This window comes from Haplochromis burtoni, unplaced genomic scaffold, assembly GCF_018398535.1.
Source record: "Haplochromis burtoni strain Fernald_Lab_line unplaced genomic scaffold, NCSU_Asbu1 Contig_41, whole genome shotgun sequence".
Classification (NCBI taxonomy): domain Eukaryota; kingdom Metazoa; phylum Chordata; class Actinopteri; order Cichliformes; family Cichlidae; genus Haplochromis; species Haplochromis burtoni.
Genome location: NW_024582402.1, coordinates 989,858 through 1,017,095, shown reverse-complemented (window position 1 = coordinate 1,017,095; position 27,238 = coordinate 989,858). Strand labels below are relative to the sequence as shown.

Below are 27,238 nucleotides of genomic sequence, written 5' to 3'. Positions count from 1 at the left end.
ATTATTTCAGATCAATCTGTTTGAGTCTCTGTATGTGCGAGTGAGCAAAATGGAGGACCGAAGGGTGTTTTGTGGTTGGCTACAGCTAGATATCAGACCCTTCAAGCACACACTGATGAATGTCATTAAAAAGTGGAGCTGGATGTTCAAAGAGCACCTTCTTAACCACGTGAACCAGAGGTCAGACACATAAAAGTCAAAATAAATAAAACTTTTTTATCATTTAAAAGACATTTTTTAAAGCCAGTCCTCTTAAACCTCACTTCATCTCCCTTCTTCTCTATTTAACAGTGTGAGGGAATTGTCCCAGTTTGTCCAGGACACAGCATGTGGCCTTTCCACCAAGGTGTCAGATGGCGATTATGCAGGCCTTGTGAAAATCATGGGGCACCTCATGGCCATACGAGACAGACAGATCAGTGACGAACAGCACTTCAAACCGCTCAAGTCTACCGCTGAACTTCTAAAGACCTACGGACAGCAGCTTCCAGAGAGTGTCTGCACACAGCTAGAAGTGTGAACCAATTCAAAAACACACATTTTTTCATTTATCATAGACGATATGTACAGTTATCAGTGCTTCTTTCCCACACAACACAGGAGCTGCCGGAAAAGTGGAAAAGTGTCCGAAAAATTGCATTCACGGTCAAACATGAGGTGGCACCACTACAGTCAAATGAGGTTTCAGTTATCCGCAGGAAATGTGTTCGGTTTGAGGTGAGGCTTTGTGTGATTGGGGTAGGATGTCAGTCTGGCAAAGAGCTCAATATCTGACACATAAAACCTCTTTCCTGCATTATATATATGAAACCCACACAGTGTCTGTAAAATGATAGACAGAAAGGTGGAGGCAGATATGCATTAATCCTTAATTTGCTATGATTTCATACTTTAGGTCAAACAGCATGAGTTCAGAGAACAATTTCGTTCAGAGTCAATCTTTAAAATCAGTGTGGAGGAGCCATATAAGCTTATTGATAAGGTGAGCAGGGGGCACATTTCTTTTAGTGTCTGTTAAAGGAGAAATCTTAACAGTACTTCTTTCAAAAGTAGTACACAGTGTGTGATTAAAGAAAATTTAAATAACATATCAAAATCGCCTGCAGTGTAATCGAGGCGTAGCTACGATGGAGATAGAAATGAAGAAGTTGCAGGACACAGCTGATCTGTTTGAGGTCAGCTTCCCAGAATACAAGCAGCTGCGGCAGTGTCGCTCTGACATCATACTTGTCAAAGCAGTATGGGATATGGTCGTCTTTGTAAAGGTACGGTTGAACTCCAGAAAGTTGGGATGGTGTGTAATATGTAAATAAAAACAGGCAGTGATTTACAAATTTACAAATATCATTTTATTCTCTGTTGGACACAGAAAACATTTCATGTCATGAACTGAGGTGTGTGGCAGGCAGAGAGTGGACAGCTTTCTTTAATATCACAGCTTTTATTGTGCTGGCAAAAAAAACAGAAATCAAAAGCTAAATAATGTGGACAGTGATGGGGCTGTAACAAACTAACTAAACAGACTGACAGAGACTACACACACCATGAGGGTAGACCCGACAAAGAACAGAGAGAGATGCAGAGAGTATATAGACAGAAGGGAATTAAGGCAGATTGAACACACCTGTGAACACAGCTGAACAGAATCTAAATAAAGAGACACAAGAAGCAAAACTGAGACAGAGACAGGAGCTCGATGCAGGGACCAGCGCTAAACATACATGGAAACATAACTGACTGGGGAGACAAAAGGATAAAACAGAAGATTATGGGCAGAGGAAAGCATAAACATGAGGAATAGGAAGGAAGACATATTAACTTGGAACGGAGATTGGGAAACCAGGTAGAACCCAGGAAGACCAGAGAGACACAGGAACATGACCAGGGAGACAGAAAGCGTTGAAAACACTGAGATACTGATGACACGACATGTAGATGAGACTAGGGCAGACCAGGCACAGAAAAGGGTACTCACGTAATCAAGAACCACGAAGTAGAAATATAAATAATGACAACTCATAGGCACTAGGAAATACTGAAGTCAGGACTAATACAGAACTAAAACCCTGAAAATCTTTTAATTCAAAAAGAATGAATCGCAAAACAAAACTCAAAATAGATCACAGCAGCATTTCTGGATCATGCTCACATGTGGCCTCTTCTTTGCACGATAGAGCTTTAACCTGTGTTCGTAGATGGCACAGTGAACTACACTCACAGAAAGGGATTTCCGTGTAATAAACATTATTTCAAGTTGAGGAACATTATTCTGAAAGTGTTGCATAATTTCTAAACACTTTATTTACATTTTACACAGCATCCTGCCTTTTTGGAAATACAAATATGCTATTTTTTTTAATACAAGGCAGGGTCTCCATAGTGAGTCACTGCATGCAAAATAATCAAATGATGCACTTAATCTCCTGCAAATCCTAGACCAGTATAGAGGATTGGACAAAGACTCCATGGAAAGAAATCAACGTTGAGCAGATGGACATGGAACTCCGGCGGTTTGCTAAAGTACAGTACAGCACTCTTCTCGGGATAGATACTTGAACTTTGATTCAGTTTAACTGTTTCATGTTTGAAACAAGAGTACCTTTTCAATAACTGTGAGTATGTCTGTTGTCTGTTGAAGGAGATGAAAATGCTGGATAAGGAGGTGCGTGTGTGGGATGTCTATATGGGTCTGGAATCAACAGTGAAAAACCTATTGACCTCTCTGAGAGCTGTCAACGAGCTGCAAAACTCAGCTGTCAGGGAGAGACACTGGCAACAGCTTATGAACACCACTGGGGTAGGGTATCTGTGCTGCTGCTGCTACACAGTCTCTCATACCATCTGCTGTGCCATTTTTCATTTTGTTTGTTTGTCTGTGTGTCAATGAGATTATCCAAAAGTTACAAGTCCAAATTTCATTAAACTTGGTGGCGGAGTGGAGAATGTGTATGAGAACAGCCCATTAAATTTTAGTCCTCATACAGTTTTTTTCTTTAAATTTGTTAGCGCTTTGGTCTTGGCAGAGGACTGCCCCAAGTGCTCTTCTTGTTCAGTAACTTTTCATCAGTTTTACTCATGGTATATTATACTTGCCACTCTGTGGGGGTTAATCCATTCGTTTGGCTGTAGTTTTCATGCAGTGTGCTCTCATTGTTCTGCAGACACTTCTCTGGATTTGATGAACCCAGTTATCTGAAATTTGATCACACCCATAGTCTGCTTTTGTTTTTAAATCTTCAGGTTAGGTTTGTGATGGGTGAGGGCACCACCTTGGGGGACCTGCTGGAATTGCAACTTCATCGTGTGGAGGATGAGGTTAAAAACATAGTAGACAAGGCCGTGAAAGAAATGGCCATTGAGAAGGTAAGACGCCAGACCAACCAGTTACTGTGTGATATATCTTGTAGTAGTGGATTATTGATGGATGGATTATTTAATTACTTAAGCACTCACTAGACTTTCATCATATTCTTAGAACAGATATTTATGAGCAGTTTCAGAAAGCTGAACTCACAAATAATGACACACAAATAGGAATGAGCCAATGTTAACGAACGCTTTAGCTTGTTTTTTGGTTGTCTTTAAATGACAGGCGTCTTTGTGAAGTATCTGTCTTTGGGGTTTTTTTAGGTTTTGGCAGAGATAACCCAGACATGGAGCATTATGTCGCTGTCCTATGAGACTCATGCCAGCACAGGAACCCCTCTGCTCAAAGCAGATGAGAATCTGATAGAGACGCTGGAGGACAACCAGGTGTGCCTGCCTGCTGCAGAATGTGATATGCAGTTTGCTTTATTCTTTCAAATTGCAATATTAACACCCCAGCGATCCATAATATAGTTTTAGTATGAACGGCTTGGGTTTATTACTGACTCCTGAAAGACTAGTTTTATAAATGCATAGGCAATGGGGAATTTAAAAAATGTTCATGCAATTTCAAGAGCAGCTCATCAGGGCTTCTTTGTACAAATTGCCATTTAAAGTTACTGCTTCATTTCTTTTCAGGTGCAGCTGCAGAATATCCTGATGAGTAAGTACATAGAGTATTTCCAGGCAGAAGTAAGTGGATGGCAGAGGAAGCTGATGGTGGCAGACCTTGTCATCTCATCTTGGATGTCTGTCCAGAGGACCTGGGCCCATCTTAACAGCATCTTCACCAACAGCCATGACATCCGCTGCCAGCTGGCCAATGATGCTGAACGCTTTCAGGGAATACACACTGACTTTCAGGTAAATCATACCTCTGCCTACATATAGTGCCATGCTTGGCTACATATTTTTAGCATGTCTTTTTGCATTTCTCCCTTTATTTCCTTTGATTTGTTTGTTTGTTTTAATCAGAGTTTAATGACTGAGGTGGTCCAGAACAGTAATGTAGTAGATGTGACCAACAAGCCTGGCTTCCTGGAGAGCCTTGAGACCTTACAGCAGAGGCTGTCTCTGTGTGAGAAGGCCCTTGCTGAGTACCTGGAGACCAAGAGACTGACATTCCCCAGATTTTATTTTGTCTCTGCCTCCGATCTACTGGAGATTGTGTCTAAGGGAACACAGCCCAGACAGGTGATAGATTACATTTTAATCATGTTTTTCTAGAAAGAATCTATAAAGAGATTGTTAGCACGTTGTGGTTATCTGTACTTTATATACCAACTATATTCCAGTGTTATGGAGTGGAAAAAGTGAAAATGGAAAAACACAATAATGAAAGGCAAAAGAAATCTTTTTTTCTTTTTGATTTGTTATCAGAGATCAGGGTCTGTTAACGTCAGAGCTTTGTTAACATCATAGCCTATAAAACCAAACTCAAAAATAGTCTGTGTGTCTTTTGAATACACATATATATTTTTTTCCAGGTGACCCGACACTTGCTGAAGCTGTTTGACAATATAGCAGATCTTCGCTTCAAGGACTCAGACCGGGCCGAAGGGCGGGGGGAGGAGGGGGAGGCAGTTGCGATAGGGATGTACAGTCGAGAGGGAGAATATGTTTCGTTCTCTGAGCCCTGTGTCTGCGAAGGACAGGTACTGTGAAAACAAAATGCGGTTTCTGTTTGTGGAAGTACATCAGCACCGTTTTATTTGAAAAAATATGATATTGCATGCAATTCATTTTAGAGTTTTTTTCAAACATTTTTATTTTTTTTAATCAGGCAGAGTGTTGGTTAAGTGCTTTAGAAACCACCATGCGCTGTACAGTTCGAAAGGAGATACAGGAAGCTGTAGCTGCCTATGAGGACAAACCCCGAGACCAGTGGCTGTTTGACTACCCTGCCCAGGTCTGTTCATGCAAAGTCTGTAGATTTACAATTTTAACTTTATAAACATGCAAGCTATCTGTTGTACACCTCTGTTTCCCTTCCATCAACAGGTGGGGTTGACTGGTAGTCAGGTGTGGTGGGCGACAGATGTGGGCATTGCTTTTGAGAGGGTGGAGGAAGGATTTGAGACAGCTCTCAAGGACTACAACAAGAAACAGGTACTTCCATAATGTAAGATTTTATTAGGCTGGTAAGTGATCGTAGCATCATTGTATTTGTCAGTGATGTCTGCTGAATTCTGGTTTTCTAGATCACACAGCTCAACTCGCTAATCCACATGCTGCTTGGCGATTTAACCCCTGGAGACAGACAGAAAATTATGACTGTCTGCACTATTGATGTCCATGCTCGAGATGTGGTCGCCAATCTCATTACTCAAAAGGTACTGCGACTATTAGATATTATTTCAAATGAGTTTTGCATTAGTTAGCAGACCATCCTGATGCTGTTGTATGTCTCTAAGGTGACATCAGGACAGGCATTTGCGTGGCTGTCCCAGTTACGGCATCGCTGGGATGAAGAAATGAGACACTGTTACATTAATATCTGTGACGCTCAGTTCCAGTTTAGCTATGAATACCTGGGGAATACAAACAGACTGGTTATCACTCCACTCACTGACAGGTATGTGCACATACATGTTCTCCCATAAGCCAAACCTTTGCAAAAGTATACAGAATGCATACATTAGTAATGATTTGTATTCTAAAGGGAGCGACTTACAGTAAGGGCACGCATAATTACTAGACTTGCTTTGCAACTAAAAACAAGGCCGCTTTACTTTAGCACTAAACATCTTAATGCTACAGTCAAGCTGTGCAGAACGTGATAGTAGGCACCCATGCAAAATGTAAGTGCAAAGATTGAGATAGTTGTTATTTTAGAGTAAAGCACAAATACTAAAATCTTGCATATTTGCTTTTTCTATTCACAATATCCACTATACTCAAATACATTACATCGTTGCTTTAAATCTACATTATTTTCAAATGCACAACTTCATTGAATCCAAATTATCTATTACTTTCTTTCTCCTGTGATTTAATCTCAACCGTACCATGACAGGTGTTACATAACCCTGACCCAGTCCCTCCATCTGACTATGAGTGGTGCTCCGTCAGGCCCAGCTGGCACTGGCAAAACAGAGACTACTAAGGACCTTGGACGCTCCCTGGGTATCATGGTATATGTGTTCAACTGCTCTGAACAGATGGACTACAAGGTAACCTGGACTGCACAGATGTTTCTTCTAGTGCCCGTTAATGTCACATTTATTCTTTTTTTTTTATGTTGTTATTGATATTTATTCCACCATTCAGCCATAGCATCTCATCCTCCAGTCTATAGGTAACATCTATAAGGGCCTGGCTCAGACAGGAGTGTGGGGTTGCTTTGATGAATTCAACCGGATCTCGGTGGACGTTCTGTCTGTGGTAGCTGTGCAAGTCAAGACTATACAGGATGCTGTACGCAACAAAAAACAGAGGTATTATGTGGAAATGATGACATGTATGTTATAGCATCTATACATTTGTCTACTAATCCATTCTATATATTTTCTAAGCATCCATTTAGCAGCATGCACTTGTTGCTGTGTATGTAGGTTTCATTTTCTGGGGGAGGAGATTGAGCTGAAGCCAACAGTAGGAATCTTCATCACTTTGAACCCAGGTTATGCTGGAAGAGCAGAGCTCCCAGAGAACCTCAAGGCTCTATTCAGGTCTGATATGAGACAAAGAGACTTTAGCGTGCAATGAATAGCAGCTATTATATGATTATTTATTGGTTAATTTTCTAAATGCTCAGGCCCTGTGCGATGGTGATCCCAGATTTTGAACTGATCTGTGAGATCATGTTGGTGGCCGAAGGATTCATAGATGCACGGCTACTGGCACGCAAATTCATCAGTCTCTACACTCTTTGTAAAGAGCTGCTATCCAAACAAGTGCGTACATACAAACAATTTGTCTGACTATTTCTTCAGGGGGTTTTCTGATGAGCGGAGGGAAGAAGAGGAATTTAATTTCGCTGTCAATGTTCTTATACGCATCAGAAGTGTGGTCCAGCTTTTATTAAAATGCAAAGTAGTGGTGGTACTATTCATCAGATTATGGTTTTGTGTTTAGGTGTGAAGATTAGTCACCATAATCTTCCTATTTATATTCCAGTTCCTCTGTGTGTGATGTAGTGAATATAGTAAATAATAAAAATATCAACTATTTTTGCTTATACTGTGTAGAGTACTAGCTCTCAGCTTAAACTGGCTGTTTGTGTCCTTCTATTATAACATCAACAAACTTAAATGCTTATTTTGTCAGGATCATTATGATTGGGGTTTGCGGGCTATCAAATCAGTGCTGGTTGTGGCTGGATCTCTGAAGAGAGAGGAGCGTAGCAGACCTGAAGAACAGGTGTGTATCTCTTCGCGATCACTAATGAGAGCTGTTCTTTACACTGAAGTGTTTCAGCTCTCATGGTTGTTTCCAGAAATTTGAGGTTGTCAGAAATTGCCTCATCAAAACTGTGCGTCCAATATTGTCTCACCAGGTGTTGATGCGGGCTCTTAGAGACTTCAACCTTCCTAAGATCGTGACGAGTGATGTTCCCATCTTCCTTGGGTTGATCAGTGACCTCTTTCCACAGCTGGATGTGCCCAGGAAGAGAGACCCAAAGCTAGAAAATGCTGTTCGCCAGTCAGTCAGTGAGCTGCGTCTGCAACCAGAGGAAAATTTCATACTTAAGGTTCATCTGTGTTTTTATTATATAGTATAGTTTATTTGGCAACACCTTTCGTTAGTGGTGGTAACGGTGAACAAACGTTAATTTTAGATTTCTCAGAATTGTAGGAAAAAGAAACACAGTTGTTATAATAAAAATGTCAAAGGATTATTTTCCTTTTTTCCATCATTCTGTGAGCAACCGTGATGTGGTTTTCATACCGTGCATGGCCTGAGTCTGCAGACAGAGCACAGTGAAAGGATCTGTTACCCCGCTGTGAAGCTGGAGGTGTGGAGTCTGTCACCTGCAGCTCTTCATCTGACAGTTCACTGTGGCTGCTCCTCGTTCCATTTTTCCCTGCAGTATTTCCATTTTTTGCAGGGAATAAGGAAATACAGACACACAGTTCATAAAACTTCCAATATATAAACACTAATCAGTTGCCTCCTATTGTGTTCATTCAATTAGTGATTTAATAGACAAAAATCTGTAAAATCTAATTGAAGTATTAAATTAAGTGATAAGCTGCTTCTTTTCCAGTGGCATATGAGCAATGATAGTTAAGGATGAGCTGAAATCAACATGCCAGATCACTTTACAAACACATTCATAAAGTCCTGAGCTACTTTTAACTTGGGGGAAATGCATAATTCCCACAGGTCAATAGAGGAACAATATATAAAGCTTTGTGGTTTGTAACATAAACTAATTGTTAATAATTTTGGTTGTATTTTTTATTGTAAGGTGAGACATCTTTCTGAGTGAACTTGCAGTATTTTAGAGTATTTTTTTCAGAAATCCCACCATTAATGTGATTCCATGTTTGCAGGTGACCCAGCTGGAGGAGCTGCTGGCTGTTAGACATTCTGTATTTGTAGTTGGTGGCCCGGGTACTGGAAAAAGTCAGGTTAACTTAACTAAAGAACATTTTTAAAACTGTTTATGTGTTTTTGGTTTTGTTTTTTAATATCTGTGTGATCCAACTTCTTATACCCAAAATATGCCCAAACATATTAACTAAAACTACTTATATAAATGATCTTGTTTACTTATCAGATCTTGAAGACCCTTCATAGGACTTATGCAAACATGAAGATGAAGCCCTTATGGAATGATATTAACCCTAAAGCTGTTACCACAGATGAGCTGTTTGGATACCTGCACCCTGCTACCAGAGAGTGGAAGGATGGTGAGAAGCAGGAGGATTATACAAAGGATTTAATGTGCAATAAATGATGATCAAGAGAACCAGTTTTTCCTCCAGAATTTGGGTCGCTGTCAAGTCTGATTTATTTTGGTGCCAAGACCATAATTTATTCCAAAGCCTCCTCTCAGAAATAATTAGAAAGTTAATGCACTTTTTCTATTTCACAGCCCACTCCTGTTTAAATAGGTTTCGTGTGCAATATTTTCATTACCAGTTCATTTCACAATTTTGCATTCAATACCTTTTTTGCTGCAGTGATGGTTTAGTATGTAAAAATGGATTTACCATGTGTCACTGTTTCCTTTTACAGGTCTGTTCTCCTCTACCATGAGAGAGCTGGCCTCGGTGGGCCATGATGGACCCAAATGGATAGTTCTGGATGGGGATATTGACCCTATGTGGATTGAGTCACTCAACACAGTTATGGATGACAATAAAGTAAAAGATCATCTCTATGTTTTTTTTGTCTTTCATCCAGGAGTTTGAATGTCTCCAAATAAGTAATCAATTTCTGCCAATGCCAGTCATTAAGTTAGTGCATACTTTATATTTTTGAACCAGTGCTTGAGCTCCACTCCTTCTGCTTTTCCCTCCACATCCAGGTTCTGACACTTGCCAGTAACGAGAGGATCGGCTTGTCCTCGTCCATGCGTCTTCTCTTTGAGATCTCTCATCTGAAGGCTGCTACTCCAGCTACAGTGTCAAGGGCAGGAATACTCTATGTCAACCCACAGGACTTGGGTTGGAGCTCGTAAGACACACACAATGCTTAAATGCACGCATAAAATCACAGTCTTCTGTTTCTTTGATTTTCTTAAGGTTATCTTGGTTAGCAGAGCTGCCTTTACTGTGTTTTCAGTTATGTGACAAGTTGGATCGACACACGGCAAGCCCAGTCAGAGCGAGCCAACCTCACTATTTTGTTTGATAAGTACGTGCCATACTGTCTGGAACAAGTTCGCTGCAACCTGAAAACCATCACACCCATTCCAGAAAACAGCATGGTGCAGGTACATGTAGGGTTTTATGGATATCAAATGCAGCCTGCAGAGCCATAATATTATATTTTTCTGTTGTTATTGTTCAGTCACATGCAGCATTTCTGTGTTTTGCTCAATCAGACATTGTGCTCGTTGTTGGACTGCTTGCTGATTGAGGACAACACTCCAGCCGATTCTCCCAGAGAACTCTATGAGATCTACTTTGTCTTTGCCTGCGTCTGGGCTTTTGGAGGCGCTCTCTTTCAAGATCATGTGTGCAGTGACTAACTGTTCCTTCTAATCGTATCAGATAATTCACATTATTATACCATATAATGACAGTGTTTTTACCTTTATAGCTCAATGACTACCGTGCTGAATTTAGCCGCTGGTGGTCCAAAGAGATGAGAGCCGTAAAGTTTCCCTCACAAGGGACAGTCTTTGACTATTTCATTGACCCTGAGACTAAAAAGTTTACTCCGTGGAGTGAGAAGATGGTGCCATTTGAGCTGGAGCCTGATATTCCGTTACAGGTATGTTATTAGACTAATGAATGCGTGTGGTTGTCTACAGCAGGCCAGAGTGTCCTTTATAATTATAACATGTTGATTTAGATCTCTCAGCACGCTCATCCACTGTCTGTTTCAGACGGTGCTTGTCCACACTCCAGAGACCATCTGTCTCACCTACTTCATGGACCTTCTGCTTCAGAGAGGCAAACCTATCATGTTAGTGGGCAATGCAGGAGTGGGAAAAACTATTCTGGTGTCTGATAAAGTCGCTAAGCTGAAGGAGGATTACATAGTAGCAAAAGTTCCCTTCAACTACTACACTACATCTGCCATGCTGCAGCGTAAGAGTCTCTGAAACGAGCATACACAAACAGATTTTTTCACATGTGTATTTTTTATTAATTGAACAAATTGTATAATACATATAATAATCTAATAATTAGGGAAATATAATAAGACAAATCGAATAATCTGAAAAAAGGCTTCTAATGAGATATGTGTGCTTCCTGTCTATGCATTGTGTTATTGTGGTAGTATCTAATTGTGTTTGCCTATTCATACTGATTGAATGGCACAGGCTTCATAAAAAAAAAATTCTGAGTTTCCCTGTATCTTCAATTCTTTTTTCCTTCAAATTTCAGTTCAGATTTTCAGTCAGTGAGTTTCTGTGAAGACTGTTGTCACTTTGTCATTTTCCTAAACTTGTGTATTAAATGTACTCCAGGCATCTTGGAGAAACCTCTAGAGAAGAAAGCTGGTCGTAAATTTGGCCCTCCCACCGCCAAGAGACTTATCTACTTCATAGATGACCTCAACATGCCTGAGGTGGATGTTTATGGGACTGTCCAGCCACACACCCTCATCCGCCAGCACCTTGATTACAGCCACTGGTAGGATAAGACGCACGTGATGGACTCGCATATTTATACTGATTTCATACTGCCAAAGTGTACAAATACACATATATACTCTGTACACAACTGTTACAGAGTTTAGTGCTTAGTGTGAATTTTAACCAACAGATCTTTGTACTGTAGGTATGACAGACAGCGGCTGGTTTTGAAAGAAATCCATAACTGCCAGTATATCACCTGTATGAACCCAACAGCTGGAAGCTTCTCTATCAACCCCAGACTGCAGGTACTGCCACACATTTGCAAGTTCTTTATGCGTAAATTTTATTTGTTCATAAATGTTATTATCAAAATTCTCCTATCTACTGAAACTATACTCGATCACTATGGCTTTGTACATAATTTCATTGAATACTTATTTAGAAAAATTTGTTTCAAAGGGAACCATGTTTATGTTTTCCTTTGAAACACAAAAGAAAAACAGCCAAAGACAGGCAGGAAACTTTTTTTGGCTAATAAGAAAAATTTAAAGGTAGTTCAGAATGCAGCTTTCTCAGTTTAAGTGGGTCCAGCCACAGATTACTGTTGGTAAAATCTTTACTGCCTCCATTTAAGAGGCATTTCTCAGTGTTTGCAGTGCATTTCCCCGGTGCTGATGCATTAGCTACCATCTTCTCCAGCATCTTGTCAGCTCACTTTCTTCAGGGAGGATTTAGCTACGGGGTCTCTCGCTCAGTTGGAACTCTCATTCAGGTACTGTACACTTACACTGCCAGTGCAGCATTCATTTCTATTAAAACTTGACTTGAGACAACATTTATCTGTTTCTGTGTCACTATCTTTTGATTCTCCTCAAACAGGCAGCTATCTGCCTGCACCAGAAAATTAGCCAGAACTTTCTTCCTACAGCCATACGCTTCCACTATATCTTCAATCTGCGAGACCTTTCCAACATATTTCAGGTAACACACTTTGCTCAGTCATCCAGAAAAAAATAAAAACATAAAAATATAACTGAAATAATACTTACTTCTGTTGAAGATCTTTTCCTTGAACTGCTTAAAAGGATGCTGTTGACTCCTTTTTTCACTCGTGGTAGCAAATACGAAAACGTCATATGAATCCATTTGCAAAACTGTCATTGGTGGCAGCTTGCTTTAGATTTGACTTTTGTAGGAATGTTAATCCTGAAAAACTGAAAATTCTGGTGTCAAAAGTTCTCTCGTGGAATAGTTATGTGTTTATTAATACGATTTCTGTATAGGGCATCCTGTTTGCCTTGCCAGAAAGCATCCGTTACCCCATGGACCTGGTCCACCTGTGGCTGCATGAGAGCTCCAGGGTCTACTCAGACAAACTGATGGAAGAAAAAGATGTAGAACTCTTTGATAAAATCCTGTTGGACACTGGCAAGAGATATTTTGAAGTAAGACATGGGCGATTCAAATTGCAACCTTAATCTTAAAAATCTTTCAAAATGTAAGAAGTATGGCAGAAGTGATGCTTTTGGTATTTAGTATTAAAGTCAGCTATGGCATGTTAAGTATTTTCTTGTTTGTTTGTCCTGCCAACCTCTCCAGGGAATAGATGAGTCCATCTTTATCCACCAGCCTTTGGTGTACTGCCACTTTGCCCAGGGAGTGGGAGAGCCTCGCTATCACCAGGTCTGACAGATTCATACATACACAAGCTTGTCTGCACTCCAAGTTCTTGATGGAGCTTAAAATAAGAATTAAGAGTGTAGCCAAATACGTTATGGGAGTTTAATTGCTCATTACTTGAATCTGTACTGTAGCATATTTATTTAGTGGCCTCCAGATGTGTCGTATCTGCTCTGACAGAAACCAGAAATGAGGATGACTGTATTGTCGCTAGCAAAAAGATTGCCTGTCTTTGATATGTGTGTGGCAACTTAGTTTCATTGTATATGGAATTTACCACGTAGACACGGGTTAGTGCTGGCTTTCCTCAAGAGAGACAAGTTTATTTGTTTTATTTCTCCTTTCTTGTCAGGCTTCAGACTGGGAGAAGCTCCAGAAGACATTGGCTGATGCTCTAGAGCACTATAATGAGTTGCACGCTGTCATGGACTTGGTACTGTTTGAAGAAGCGATCCAGCATGTGTAAGAGACACACACAGACACAAACTAACATGCACAAAGAAGAATTTACAAAGTAAATGTAAACCACAGGCAAGAAACATACCATCAGTTCTGTGTTTGTACCCAGGTGTCGCATCAGTCGTATACTGGAGGCCCCCTATGGTAATGCCCTGCTGGTTGGGGTTGGTGGGAGTGGGAAGCAGAGCCTGTGTCGACTGGCTGCTTTCCTCAGCATGCTGGAGGTTTTCCAGATCACACTGCGTAAAGGTTATGGAATCAATGACCTCAAAGTAAATATGCACTTCCACATGCAAAACACGGTTGTATATCATAACACATCTGTTTTGAATGATTTGGGATATTTTTTTTCCCTGCTTTGTGTTTGCTGCAACCCTTGTCTGCAGAGTGACATAGCTGCATTGTATATAAAGGTGGGGGTGAAGAATATTGGGACAGTGTTTCTTCACACAGATGCCCAGATTCCAGATGAGCGCTTCCTGGTGCTGATCAACGACATGCTGGCCTCAGGTTTGGATACACAGACCGGAACTGAGATAACTGAGATTTCTGCTTTAATAGCTGTCAGATCTAAGAAATGAATGTCATTTCTGCAAAAACTATTTTTGGATGGTGTCAGTGGCTTTGAGAGCATAGAGTTGTGCATTTGAATAGATAGCAAAGAAGGCTCATTTGGTCACATAGACCTGCTCCAAGTAAGAGTGACTATATAAGAAAGAACAAATACACAGTGAGCTCGCATTCTTTGCATTTGTAGGGGATATTCCTGACCTTTTTAGTGATGAAGAAGCAGATATGATTGTTTCATCAATCCGTATGGAGCTGAGGGGATTAGGACTCATAGATACCAGAGACAACTGCTGGAGCTTTTTCATCGAAAGGATACGAAGACAGCTCAAGGTCTATAATGCAAACCATGTAGAAACCATGATGTAATGATTAGTGTTGATAGTCATCTCACCTTCTCCTTTTGTCACCCTTTCTGCCCTCCAGGTCGTCTTATGTTTCTCTCCAGTTGGATTCACGTTAAGGACACGTGCACGGAAGTTTCCAGCCCTAGTAAACTGTACAGCCATAAACTGGTTCCACTCTTGGCCTCAGCTTGCTCTGCAGTCCGTCAGCTCTACTTTCATAGAGAAAATACCTGGACTGGAGGTGCTTCTTGTTTAAATTCTGTGATACAATCTAAAGCTGCTTTTAAAAGTACTAACTCTGATGCTGATTATGCAAGTGTTTCAAATAGTAGATACCTAATAAGCATAAATAGGAACTAAAATAACTTTTAACGTAGACACATGTCTATAGCTACTTTTATGTGAATAAATCAAATAAGAAGGTTGTTCTTACTCTCTCAGTGAAGTGAGTCAATGTGTGTGTTCATACTGTGCAGCCAAATGTGAGAGCATCTATCAGTGAGTTCATCTCCTACGCTCACACGAGTGTCAATGAGGTAAGAGCTGCTGCACAGCACTGCGAGCGATGACCTCTCTTGATGTCTTCTTTGATACGATTTCTTGGTTTCCTTGTTGTGAATTCACCTCACAGGTGAGTGTCAAATACCAGCAGAATGAGAAGCACTTCAACTATACCACGCCAAAGAGTTTCCTAGAGTTTATGAAGTTGTACGACAACCTGTTGAGAAAGAAACGCACAGAGCTGACTCAGAAGATGGAAAGATTAGAGAATGGACTTCAAAAACTGCTGACTACCGCGTCACAGGTCAGGGGGGAAAAAACACCACATTGCACCAGTGTATACAAAAGTTTGTGTTTCTTGTTCTTACTTTTTTTTTTCTTTAGGTGGAGGACCTCAAAGCCAAGTTAGCAGTGCAGGAGGTAGAGCTGTGGCAGAGAAACACAGATATCGAAGCCCTCATTGCTAAAATAGGACAACAGACAGACAAGCTCAACCAAGAGAGAGCTGTAGCTGACGGTGAGGAGCAGAGGGTAAGAGTGTGATTCTAGGGCCTCTCGAGCAGCAAAATGACAGACTTAACGCCATGTATTTTCAGAATTACTGCACATTTTGAGGTTCATTTTAAACCACTTTGTCAATGAGAGGGCCATTAGAGAAGAGAGGGCAGAGAAGTAATAACATAGGTCTGAAACAAGCCAAACTTTCAGCAATCCATTCACAGCATACACACACACACGCGTGTTGTATTTTTGTGATTCAGGTGGCAGCAATCCAAGCTAAAGTGACCAAACAGCAACAGGAGACTGAAGAGGACTTGGCGAAGGCTGAACCTGCCCTACAGGCAGCCAACACAGCTCTCAATACACTCAACAGAGTAAAACACTTGCACACACATAAAGTTTTACTTCATTTCATTCGATTTATTTTATGAGTCCATTGCAAGCATAAAAGAAATCTAATAAAGTTGTCCTGAGCTCAGGCCCCTGATTAAAAATGTGGGCGTTTGTGCATTCGTGTGCATCTGTTTGATCTAGTTAAACCTGACAGAGCTGAGGACGTTTCCCAACCCTCCAGCCATCGTCACCAACGTCTCAGCAGCTGTTCTAGTGCTACTGGCTCCTCAAGGCCGAATCCCCAAAGATCGCAGCTGGAAAGCTTCCAAGGTGGTCATGAGCAAGGTGATACGATTTTTAGGTTTTAGTTTTCCTTCATTTAATGGCTTGAGACCGCCAAAGTAAATCCATTTTAGGTTAATGTTATGGTAGATCTGGCGACCTGTCCGTGTACTGTATGTAACCTTTCATATGAAAGTTAGGATAGGCTCCAGTCCCCCTGCAAACCCGAACTGGATACACTATTAGAAAAATAAATGGATGAATGAAAACCAAAAAACGAATACAGAACCAAAAAAAAAATCTCTCTAATCATCTGAGATAAAAAAAATATTTAACATTTAAAACACGACCTTCTCTTTTAGTCTTCATCCTTGCACAACTCTAATTTAATATTGATTGCGACTGCAGTTATTTTGTTGTGTGACTGTTGGCACTTTTCAATCTGATATACTTTATACTTTGATGAACCCATTCATATTTAATTTTTGTAACATAGGTTCTTTCATATTGTTAATACCTCCTGTGTTGTTGATACCGCCTTGCCTCAAAAACTCTTTTTTTTAAAGAGAGGTTTAACCTGTGAGGAACTATGCTGGTTGAAAAAAGTAACAACTAAAGCAATGTTCACACTCTGTAGATCAGATATGGGTTTTTTTAGTTAATTCTACTTTTTGACTCAGGATTTAGAATTCAAAAATGTTGAAAAAGATTTTGTTAATTTGAAACCCTTTGATCTAACGCGCACCCGTTTGCACACAAATGCTTGTGCAGGTGGATGACTTCCTGCAGGCTCTGGTAAACTTTGACAAAGAGAACATCCCCGAGGCCACGGTGAGGTGTGTGAGAGATGAGTACCTCAGTGACCCAGAGTTCAACCCTGACTTTGTAAAACAGAAATCCTCTGCTGCTGCGGGCCTTTGTGCATGGGTGATCAACATCATCCGCTTCCACGAGGTACACATCTAAACCATCTGCCACATATATTTAGTGTCATCCAAGCTAATCCATTTGCTATATTTTTTTCTGTGTAAAACACTTTGAGTTTGTTGTTTGATTTGTTTTTTTTGCCTTTTTCCCCAAAACTTGTGCTGCCTTGGATAGATTTTTGTAAGTTCATCTCTTCTCTTATTTCTTTATTATAGGATGTTCCTTATAACAAAGGTTATACTGTACTTTAGTTTCAGCTGTAAGGATGTTCTTGTTTCCAGGTGCTCTGCGAGGTAGAGATGAAGAGAATGTGTCTGACTCAGGCTAACGCTGATTTGGCTGAGGCTGCTGAGAAGCTAGACGCCCTGCGGAAAAAACTAGCTGTACGTCTGTTTAAATTGGACAGATTGGATTATTTGGTGCTTGACAACAAAATTAATTAGTTATTTGCAAATGCCAGCATTCATAATATTTTCATCTGTTCCTTTTTCTCCTTTCTCAGGAGCTGGATAGCAGTCTGGAAACTCTGAAAATAGCTTTTGAGAAGGCAACATCAGAGAAACTTCGCTTTCAGGAAGAGGTCAACCGCACAAATAAGACAATAGAGCTAGCTAATCGGCTGGTCAAAGGACTAGAGGTAAGTATACAGTGCTGTGCAAAAGACTTAAACCACCTCTCATTTCTTTATATTCTGCTGGGGAAAAAGGGAAATGGATTCAGTGATTTACTTAAAAATGTTCTGACCTACATGGAAATACAGTATAGGCAAAAACAGACTTTGCCTGCTATGACTACCTTTATTGTGCAACACAGCCTAAACTCTCTCAAGAAGCTCCAGTAGTCTTCAGGAAAAGCTCTCCAGGCAGCTTGAAGGACATTGAAAGCGCTTCTTTGCATGTTGACTGACTGTTGTTCTGTTGTGTCCAGATGATCCCACACTGCTTCAATAATGTTGATGTCCAGGCTCTGATAGTGTTAATTGTGCGTTTTTCTATCCATTTATGCTTTTACTGCATATGAAGTGCATTGAGGATTATTGTCACGCTGAGGAATTAAGTAATCATTTGAACCACAAATGTGACATTTGTATTCATGACTCCATCAGACCTGTTGTCACTGATTTTCAGTCCAGTTCTTGTGTATTTGTCATACCTCAGTCTTTTCCCCCAGTTTCCCCTCTTTAATAAAGGGAACCTCTTAGTCTCAGCGACCCCTCCACTGAGACTATTTCTGAATACACTTCAAGGAACAGTTCATTTAAGGGCTAGATGCATCTCTCGGATCCTGTGTCATTGTTTCTGTGTTTTGTGTCTTTGTTAAATTTTTTCTTATTTCTTGAGGACACTGTTCAGATACTGTTCATGTGCTTTAGATTGTTTTTTTTTTAATGCCTGCCACTTCTTTTGCCCTCCACTTGCCAGGTTTCCCTCAAATTTTTTAGGGACATACTACACACCATGCTGCTGCCAGTTTTTGGGGCTAATAGCTCTAATACTATTTTATTCCTGTCAAACTGTGTTATCTTTGCATTTTTGGTAGATTTAACTGAAGACATAAAAACAAATTATGTGTTTTTGTAGGCTGCTAGTAACAACAAACCTAAGGATTCAAAAGCAGCCAATATCCAAAGAAAAAATTTGAAAGACCTTCAGAAATCCTGGGTTACTATTGCTCAAGACCATTTTAAAAAACTGTCTGAGTGTTACACAGAGCAGTGTCTGTGTCTGTGTGTGTTTTTCAGAGTGAGAACGTGCGCTGGGCTCACTCAGTGGCTCAGTACCATGAGCAGGAGGAAACGCTTTGTGGGGACGTCCTTCTAACCGCAGCCTTCATCTCTTATGCCGGATCCTTCTCAAAGAAGTACAGGAAAGAGCTGCTGGACAACCTCTGGATGCCGTTCCTACACAGCCAGAAGGTTTAAAATCTTAAAACACTGAGATATTTCTTTTAGTTTTCTTCTGCAAATGCAGTTATTCCCTCCAGTATCTTTGCCGTTCCACAACAGATTGTGTCTTATTTCTCTATGAACACACACCACTGTTTCTATCAGATGTCCATTCCCATGACGGAGGGCTTAGATCCAGTGTTGATGTTGACTGATGATGCAATGGTTGCCCAGTGGAACAATGAAGGCTTACCAGGAGACAAAATGTCTACCCAGAATGCCACCATACTTACTAACTGTGAGTGGAGTTTTTCACTTAGTGTAACTGGCTTTTTATAACAAACATTACAAACGCTACGGTACTAGGTTTTCTTCTTAGCACATCTCCGTGTATAAATAAGGAGTTTATTGTTGCAGGTGAGCGCTGGCCTCTCCTTATCGACCCTCAGCTGCAGGGCATCAAATGGATTAAGAGTCGCTATGGTAACAGCCTCAAGGTTGTCAGTCTGGGGCAGAGAGGGTGAGCGTTTCCTTTGTTGATGCTTGCTTGAGGCCTCGAGGATGTGTAAATTTGTTTAGTAGCAATTCAGAAATAATAACAGTGCTACAATTTCTACAGTTTTTATAAATTAATCTTAAATGTTGTTCCAGATATGTAGATGTTATTGAACAGGCTGTAGTGGCAGGCGACACTGTCCTCATCGAGAACCTCGAGGAGACCATTGACCCCGTTATTGACCCCCTTCTGGGTCGACACACAATCAAGAAGGGCAGGTAACACACAGAATTGCTGTGATCGAGTTTTTCTCCTTTCTGCAGATGCTTTAAGAACTGGACTAAATTTGTAGATGCAGTTATTTTGGGTTCAGGGTAACAACATTTCCACACAGATATTAGTGAATGAAGCCCAATTTAAGGGAAAGCTTTTTCCTTGAAGAATTACTGCATTACTTGGTTAAGTACTCACCTAGCCATCAGGGCAGATAGTAGCAGATAAGGACACAGAAAAACAAAAGCCCCGTAAAAACAAAATCTGCCAGTAAAGTACAAAAAAAGATGTTGTTATAGATTAAACGTGACCTAGAAAAGAAACTGTAAGACTCCAGGAGAATTCAATCAATTTTCACATATTTATTAAAAAATGAACACATGAACAGAGCTGATGTGTTTCATCAGAAATATATTGATCTATGTTCAGTCCTGTCTGTAGGGTTTTGTGAACCTTTCAATACATGTTTACACGTTGAAAGCAGACAAGGTGGTATAAGGGTTATGGATCAGAAGGAAGAAGAAGTGGGTAAATTCAGAAGGAGAAAATGGTTAGGAGGCTGGTGGGGGTGGGATGGTAGAGAGTGGGTAAAGAGAGAGGATAATTGGAAGGGTGGGTGGGGGGGTCTAAGGAGGTATGGGGGAAAGTGGGTAAGGTAGAAAGGGGTAGGGGTGGGGTATAAGGAAGTAAGGATCTCATCACTTATCCACAACTTGCTCATCAATGCCACTTTTCCATGTATCGAAGATCATTCACTTGACACTGGGTTCATTCATTTTATCATGCTCTACTCTCTTCTTCTTCCTTGCTACTACGCTGCTACAGTTGTATAAAGGTTGGAGACAAAGAGTGTTTCTTCCACCCAGCCTTCAGACTGATTCTCCACACTAAGCTGGCTAGTCCTCACTATAAGCCTGAGATTCAAGCCCAGACCACCCTCATTAATTTCACAGTGACCAGAGATGGATTGGAGGACCAGCTCCTGGCCCAGGTGGTGAATCAAGAGAGGCCAGACCTTGAGCAGCTTAAGGTAGAGTGGAACAGTTGATGGAGTTCTCTGTTGATGAGTCTGTCCTTTTTGTACTGCCTGTCCGGGTCCGGCAGTCTAAGAGTTTAAGAAAAGTTAAGGCCTTCCTCTCCCCAACCACTGCCTTTTGCTTCACAAGGGGGCAGCATGCAATCTCCCACTTAATGCCTTCCTCTCTTGTGTACAAGATCCGGGTTACCTGAACTCGATTTGCTGTTTGTTATTTAGCTGTCCCAGTGCATGTTGGAGTTCATCGTTTAATGAGGCCAGCTGGCATTATTTCATCTCTGTTGCAGGTTTTGGTTTTCATCATTCTGGTTCCATTTATGCTTCTTTTTATATATTTGCATCGTCTTCCTACAGAGTGAACTGACAAAGCAGCAGAACATGTTTAAGATTGAGCTGAAGCTTCTGGAGGACGAGCTGCTAACCCGGCTGTCTGCTGCAGAGAGTAACTTCCTTGGTGACAATGTGCTGGTGGAGAAGCTTGAGACCACAAAGCACACTGCTGCTGAGATTGAGATGAAGGTATCGGGTTACATGTCTGCGTTGTTGCAGTAAAATGAATGGTTAACCTACTTTTTTACTCCCTTTCATATTTTTTCTTTTTTCTGTCATCTCTCATTCGCAGGTTCTGGAAGCAAAAGTTAACGAAGTAAAGATAAACGAGGCCAGAGAGCACTATCGCCCTGTTGCTGTCAGAGCTTCTCTGCTCTACTTTATCATGAATGATCTTAACAAGATCAACCCCATGTACCAGTTCAGCCTCAAGGTAACCAGAAGCAAATATAGGACCTGACCACAACCTAGGAACCAACAACTGAATTTAACATAAGATGTAAAATATCCAAATTTATGTGAATACATCCTACGAATTGATTTGTCCTTTTGTTCTCAGGCCTTTAACGTTGTTTTCCACAAAGCAGTGGAGCTGGCAGAAGCCTGTGACGACGTAAAGAGCAGAGTAAACACTCTCATAGACTGTGTTACATACTCCACCTTCAACTACATCAGCAGGGGACTATTTGAGAGAGACAAGCTCACCTTTACGGCACAGCTGGCCTTCCAGGTGTGTGTTTGTTTGTGGAAGGGTTAGACAAAGACTGTGTTTGTCCCTGACTGTGTTCTCCCTATTTCAGTTGCTCCTGATGAGTAAGGAGATAGTTGTGAGAGAGTTGGACTTCTTGCTGCGTTTTAACATTGACCACAGCTACATCAGCCCCCTTGACTTTCTTTCCAACTCGGCCTGGAGCGCTATCAAGGTTCACAGGCACATACACGCAGCATTTATTTTTGTTGGCATTTGAATTGCAATGCAAATCAAAAACTGCTCTCTCTCTTGTATCGGTCCAGGTTATGAGTTTCACTGATGAGTTTCGTGGTCTGGATCGAGATATTGAAGGTTCACCCAAGCGCTGGAAGAAGCTGGTGGAGTCAGAGTGTCCTGAGAAGGAGAAGTTTCCTCAGGAGTGGAAGGGAAAAAGCTCGCTGCAGAAACTGATCATGATGAGAGCCCTGAGGCCTGACCGTATGACCTATGCTCTAAGGTGATGAGGATTTGTTTTCCTGCTTGTTTAACTGTGTTTTTGTCTTTTCTATTTTTTAAGTGTATTTCCATATAAGGACTATTAAAAGCTGTGTTTGTTCATTCGTTTATGTCAATATAACCCGACTCTAGGAACTTTGTTGAAGAGAAGCTCGGTGTGAAGTATACAGAGGGACGAAAGACTGAATTTGCAAAGTCCTTTAGAGAAAGTGGTCCTTCCTCCCCTATTTTCTTCATCCTCTCCCCAGGAGTGGACCCACTTAAAGATGTCGAATCGCTAGGTACTGTTCAGAAAGCTGCATGCATCCAAACCCTGATCGCATACTGTAATGTGTTGATTTATTAATAATTTAAGTGTTGCTTTACAATTCAATGACAACCTAAAAGAGTGTTAAGGGTAGCACATAAAAAAAATCAGTCCTTTGTTTTCCCAGGAAGGAAGCTGGGTTTCACTATTGACCTTGGGAAGCTTCACAATGTCTCCCTGGGTCAAGGACAGGAAACTGTGGCTGAACTCGCCATGGAAAAGGCCGCTAAGGAGGGTCACTGGGTTATATTGCAGGTCCAGTTAAAAGAAACACATTTTCTTATGTTAGAATGGGGATAATCTGAAAAAGAAATCAGCATGACAGTGCCTGTGGAGTATGCTACAGTTATTGAGCTTTGATTATGTGTTTCCATTTCCCTGCAGAACATCCATCTGGTTGCTCGCTGGCTGGGTGCGCTTGAGAAGCTCCTGGAGCGCTGCTGTGAAGACAGCCATCCAGACTACAGAGTGTTTATGAGCGCTGAGCCGGCATCTACGGCCCAAGAACACATTATCCCACAGGTAAAGATTCAGCAAGCATGCAAGAAAAGTCACACTTTAATGTAACATCTACATAAGGAATTTATTCTCCCAGCTGTCTTAACCTATACCAGCATTGCATTCATTGAATTACAGTTGAACACTTTAACAGTGACATGAACGTTCTATTTTTTTTTTTTACTCAGGGAATTCTGGAAAATGCTATAAAGATCACCAATGAACCTCCTACAGGCATGCATGCTAATCTACATGCTGCTTTGGATAACTTTGACCAGGTGATTTATTTTTTTCTTTCCTTGTGTTCTTTGTGCATTTGTTTTGATTTATTTATCAATTCACTTATTGCTTTGCCCTCTCTCCAGGACATCCTGGATCAGTGCAGCCGTGAGCAGGAGTTTAAGACCATCCTGTTTTCTCTCTGTTACTTTCACGCCTGTGTGGCGGAGAGGAGGAAGTTTGGGCCCCAGGGTTGGAACAGAAAGTATCCATTCAGCACTGGAGATCTGACTATATCAGTTAATGTCCTTTACAATTACCTGGAGGCTAATGCACAGGTGGGTTTTGTTGTTGTTGTGGATAGGAAGCATGGTGTATAACTGGATGACCGAAACACTGATGTATGAGGTTGTCAGTGGTGCTGCGAGTGACTGTGCCACAGGCGAATTAGGGTTGTGATTGCTTTGGCAGTGATTTTTATAATTATGATGACACAGGTGCCATGGGAGGACCTGAGGTATTTGTTTGGGGAAATCATGTATGGAGGACACATCACTGATGACTGGGACAGACGCCTCTGCAGAACTTATCTGGAAGAATACATGCAGCCCAACCAGGTTTGTGTGTGTGACAGTAAAAGTAAACATGGACGTAGTGTGCCAGCAAACCTGGCTGTGTTCTGCAGAAAAAGAACAGGCTTCTCCGCAGGCATTATATGGTAGCCAAATGTAACTGCTCTTCTTGTGCAGACTTGGACCATTTTGGGTTGAAAATCAGCTCCAGTTAGAGCAGATTGACTACTTTTTTTTTTACTATAGACTGTCCATAAAAGCTAAAAAAAATACTGGCATGAGTTCCTGGCAACCAGTTGCACCAGACCGAGGGAATTTTGCCGTCTGGGTTTGGAATAATTTTATGTTTTGTACAGTATGTGAGTCCCACAGCTAACAATACTTCTCTCTGTTTTGTGTCTCCTAGTTTGACCGGAAGCTTGCATTGGCACCGGGATTTGTCATTCCCTCCAACCTGGATTATCAGGTAAATTAAATCCAGTAGTTTTTATTAAAGTTTACTTTACATTATTGTACCTTAAACCCTGAAAAAATATTGTCATGTAAATGAATATTAAAGGCCAGTTTTCATACTAAATAATTCTGACTGTACAGCTCATTAAATGAATATGTTACTCTGCATCTCCAGGGCTACCATGATTTCATAGATGAGATGCTGCCCCATGAGAGCCCAGTGCACTATGGGTTGCATCCCAATGCAGAAATTGAGTTCCTGACAGTGACATCAGATAACCTTTTTCACACTCTGCTGGAGCTGCAGTCCCCTGATGTTGTGATTGGAGAGGGAGCCTCACAAACACTAGAAGAGAAGGTAGATGTACAGGGTTTTTTTCTTGGAAGGTATAAAAAGACAATTATAGATCAAAACCAGTGACCAGTGAAGTCATAAAACAGATAAAAAGTACAGAAACAGATACATTCACTCCTCTAATGTTTAAATTATTCACAGTAGGAACACAGTTAGCCCGCTTCTCTAATTCTAGGAGAACCAAGATAGAAATGAGCAAACCAGTAAATCCAACATCTTGGACTGACTATATACTTGCTCTACACACATCCAGGTGAAATCAATTTTAGATGAAGTTCTGGAAAAGCTGCCAGAGGTATACAACATGACCGACATCACTTCCAAGACAGCTGAACGATCGCCATACATCCTGGTGTGCTTCCAGGAATGTGAGCGCATGAACACACTCATTTATGAGATACGCCGCTCGCTGAAGGAGCTTGACCTTGGACTCAAGGTATGCTTGACACCTTTGTGTGTTTGAATGGGTATTTACAGTAGAAGTAGAAAACTAGTCTGGATAATATATAAACACAGAAGCCATCACAGCACAGACTGTCATCACAGCAGAGTGTGTGTCAAACAAATGATGTAAGGATGAAAAGAAGCCTGCATCAGGAGAAATCAGAGAAGCTTTTGCTCTTTATGCAAAAATGTGTTCAGCTGAGTTTCTGACAGTATTTACACTGCTGCTTTAGAGGTCACGTGTTAATGTCTCACTGATGTTAAATTACTACATGCATAAATTCTGATCTGTGCGGTTATACTGTTGCTCTCTCAAAGGGTGAACTGGCCATGTCCTCTGAGATGGAGAAGCTACAGGCAGCCTTGTTCTTTGACAACGTCCCAGATAGCTGGACCAAGCTTGCCTACCCCTCAACTTACAGCCTGGCAATATGGTGTGTTTTTCTTTCTCCAGGGGATGGATTTCCCAAATCTTATATAAGACTCTGCATTTAATTTCAGCTGATGCAATTTTGCATAATGTGCAAGGGAATCAAATAAGCCAAGGTATTGTACTGTTATACATTTCATATAGTGAAGAGTTGAGTTACAGTGCCCTATATAGTTTCCACATGACTGACATCATCCAAACAGCTGTCTCGGTCTATTTCCTTTCATTTGATGTCAGGTATAATGACGTGATGCAGCGTTGCAAAGAACTTGACAGCTGGACTCAGGACCTGTCTCTGCCCAGTGTTGTCTGGCTGTCTGGGCTGTTCAACCCACAGTCCTTTCTCACTGGTAAAATTCATTTACAGCATATAGAAAATTTGTACTAATACATTGACTTCTAACCAATTCTTAGTTATTTCATCGTGTCCTTGCATTCCAGCTGTGATGCAGTCTCTGGCACGTAAGAATGAGTGGCCTCTTGATAAAGTGAATCTGACAGTGGATGTGACCAAGAAGTTTAAAGAAGAGTTCAACCAACCGGCCAGGGAGGGTGCATATGTGTATGGACTTTATATGGAAGGTAGAAACACTGCCACTTATTTTCTGCTTATTGTGGTGCAGCTTGCAGAACCACAGGCCACTTCTTTGTGCATAATTCTCCTTGTCTGTGTTTTAGTTCAAATAAAATCATACATTTAACTGTGTATATGTACCTTTGCACTGGGGACAGTTTTCCAGTTGTCTGTCTGTCCTGTTGTCACGATATCTCAAAGTAGCTTGAGGGAATTTCATTAAGTTTAGCGTAAACCGTTCACTTGGGCTCAAGGTTTAATGATTGGAATTTGATGATCAGAGATCACTGGGACTCCATAAAGCAATTTTGTGCTTATAACTTCTAGATAGAATAAGCATATAATGATTAATTGACACATTTAAGTGAAAACTTCACTGCAACATCATGATACTCTGCAAAAAACAGACTTACTTCTCAGGATGAGCAACTGATATGGCCTTGAACAGCAGCTAGGAGAGTTAATGGGGCATAAAAATCCCCAAAAGTGCTTTAAGTCTTCTCTCTTCTTCACCTACGCCCGACTACAGGTGCAAGATGGGACACTCAGACCGGAGTGATAACTGAGGCTCGTTTAAAGGAACTGACCCCAACCATGCCTGTTATCTCAGTTCGAGCTGTACCCAGTGACCGTCAGGAAACCAGGAATATCTACGAGTGTCCCCTCTACAAGACCAAGATCAGAGGACCCACGTATGTTTGGACTTTCAGTCTAAAAACCAGGGAGCGACCTGCCAAATGGGTCCTGGCCGGAGTGGCTCTTCTACTCAGTGTGTGAAAAGTGTAAGAGTTCTCAGTGAAGATGCAGTGTGTCCTCAGTGCTCCTGATGTCCCTTTTGAACTTATTAGTAGCGCAAAGTGACTGGAATATAATAAGATTTCTTTTCTTTTTATTGAAAAATGATAAAATGTACAGAGAAAAATGCCAATACTTCACACACTAGATCACAGTTAGAACTGAAAGTCAAAGCATGTTTGGAACAAATCAAATCTA

General features: G+C 41.0%; 1 protein-coding gene across 1 annotated transcript; it reads left to right on the top strand.

Moving 5' to 3' along the window:
• The first annotated feature begins 917 nt into the window (after window positions 1-917).
• Window positions 918-27,022, top strand: dnah9l (dynein, axonemal, heavy polypeptide 9 like). Its single transcript, XM_014333079.2, has 70 exons — window positions 918-982; window positions 1,107-1,265; window positions 2,437-2,520; window positions 2,639-2,797; window positions 3,241-3,363; window positions 3,631-3,753; window positions 4,006-4,230; window positions 4,342-4,560; window positions 4,854-5,021; window positions 5,150-5,275; window positions 5,368-5,475; window positions 5,568-5,699; window positions 5,781-5,941; window positions 6,383-6,539; window positions 6,658-6,803; window positions 6,921-7,037; window positions 7,124-7,262; window positions 7,636-7,728; window positions 7,865-8,059; window positions 8,865-8,942; window positions 9,092-9,224; window positions 9,553-9,680; window positions 9,845-9,993; window positions 10,102-10,252; window positions 10,364-10,495; window positions 10,582-10,755; window positions 10,871-11,075; window positions 11,459-11,624; window positions 11,772-11,874; window positions 12,204-12,341; window positions 12,449-12,550; window positions 12,853-13,014; window positions 13,169-13,252; window positions 13,602-13,711; window positions 13,818-13,980; window positions 14,095-14,218; window positions 14,466-14,608; window positions 14,702-14,863; window positions 15,099-15,158; window positions 15,254-15,427; window positions 15,508-15,654; window positions 15,885-15,998; window positions 16,159-16,302; window positions 17,011-17,193; window positions 17,341-17,346; window positions 17,448-17,549; window positions 17,669-17,803; window positions 18,908-19,081; window positions 19,217-19,349; window positions 19,469-19,571; window positions 19,703-19,825; window positions 20,646-20,850; window positions 21,211-21,375; window positions 21,479-21,619; window positions 21,746-21,916; window positions 21,987-22,109; window positions 22,201-22,394; window positions 22,526-22,674; window positions 22,828-22,955; window positions 23,085-23,222; window positions 23,387-23,476; window positions 23,564-23,755; window positions 23,915-24,034; window positions 24,396-24,455; window positions 24,618-24,800; window positions 25,051-25,233; window positions 25,560-25,675; window positions 25,909-26,021; window positions 26,113-26,253; window positions 26,775-27,022. The coding sequence occupies exons 2-70, from the start codon at window positions 1,128-1,130 to the stop codon at window positions 27,020-27,022; spliced, it is 9,678 nt and encodes a 3,225-aa protein (XP_014188565.1). The 5' UTR covers window positions 918-982; window positions 1,107-1,127.
• The last annotated feature ends 216 nt before the right edge of the window (window positions 27,023-27,238 follow it).

Coding starts and splice junctions, on each gene's coding strand:
- dnah9l (XM_014333079.2), top strand. CDS start 1,128: ATGGAGATAGAAATGAAGAAGTTGCAGGACACAGCTGATCTGTTTGAG. Junction 22,395..22,525: donor CGTATGACCTATGCTCTAAG/GTGATGAGGATT, acceptor ACCCGACTCTAG/GAACTTTGTTGAAGAGAAGC. Junction 25,234..25,559: donor AGCTTGACCTTGGACTCAAG/GTATGCTTGACA, acceptor GCTCTCTCAAAG/GGTGAACTGGCCATGTCCTC.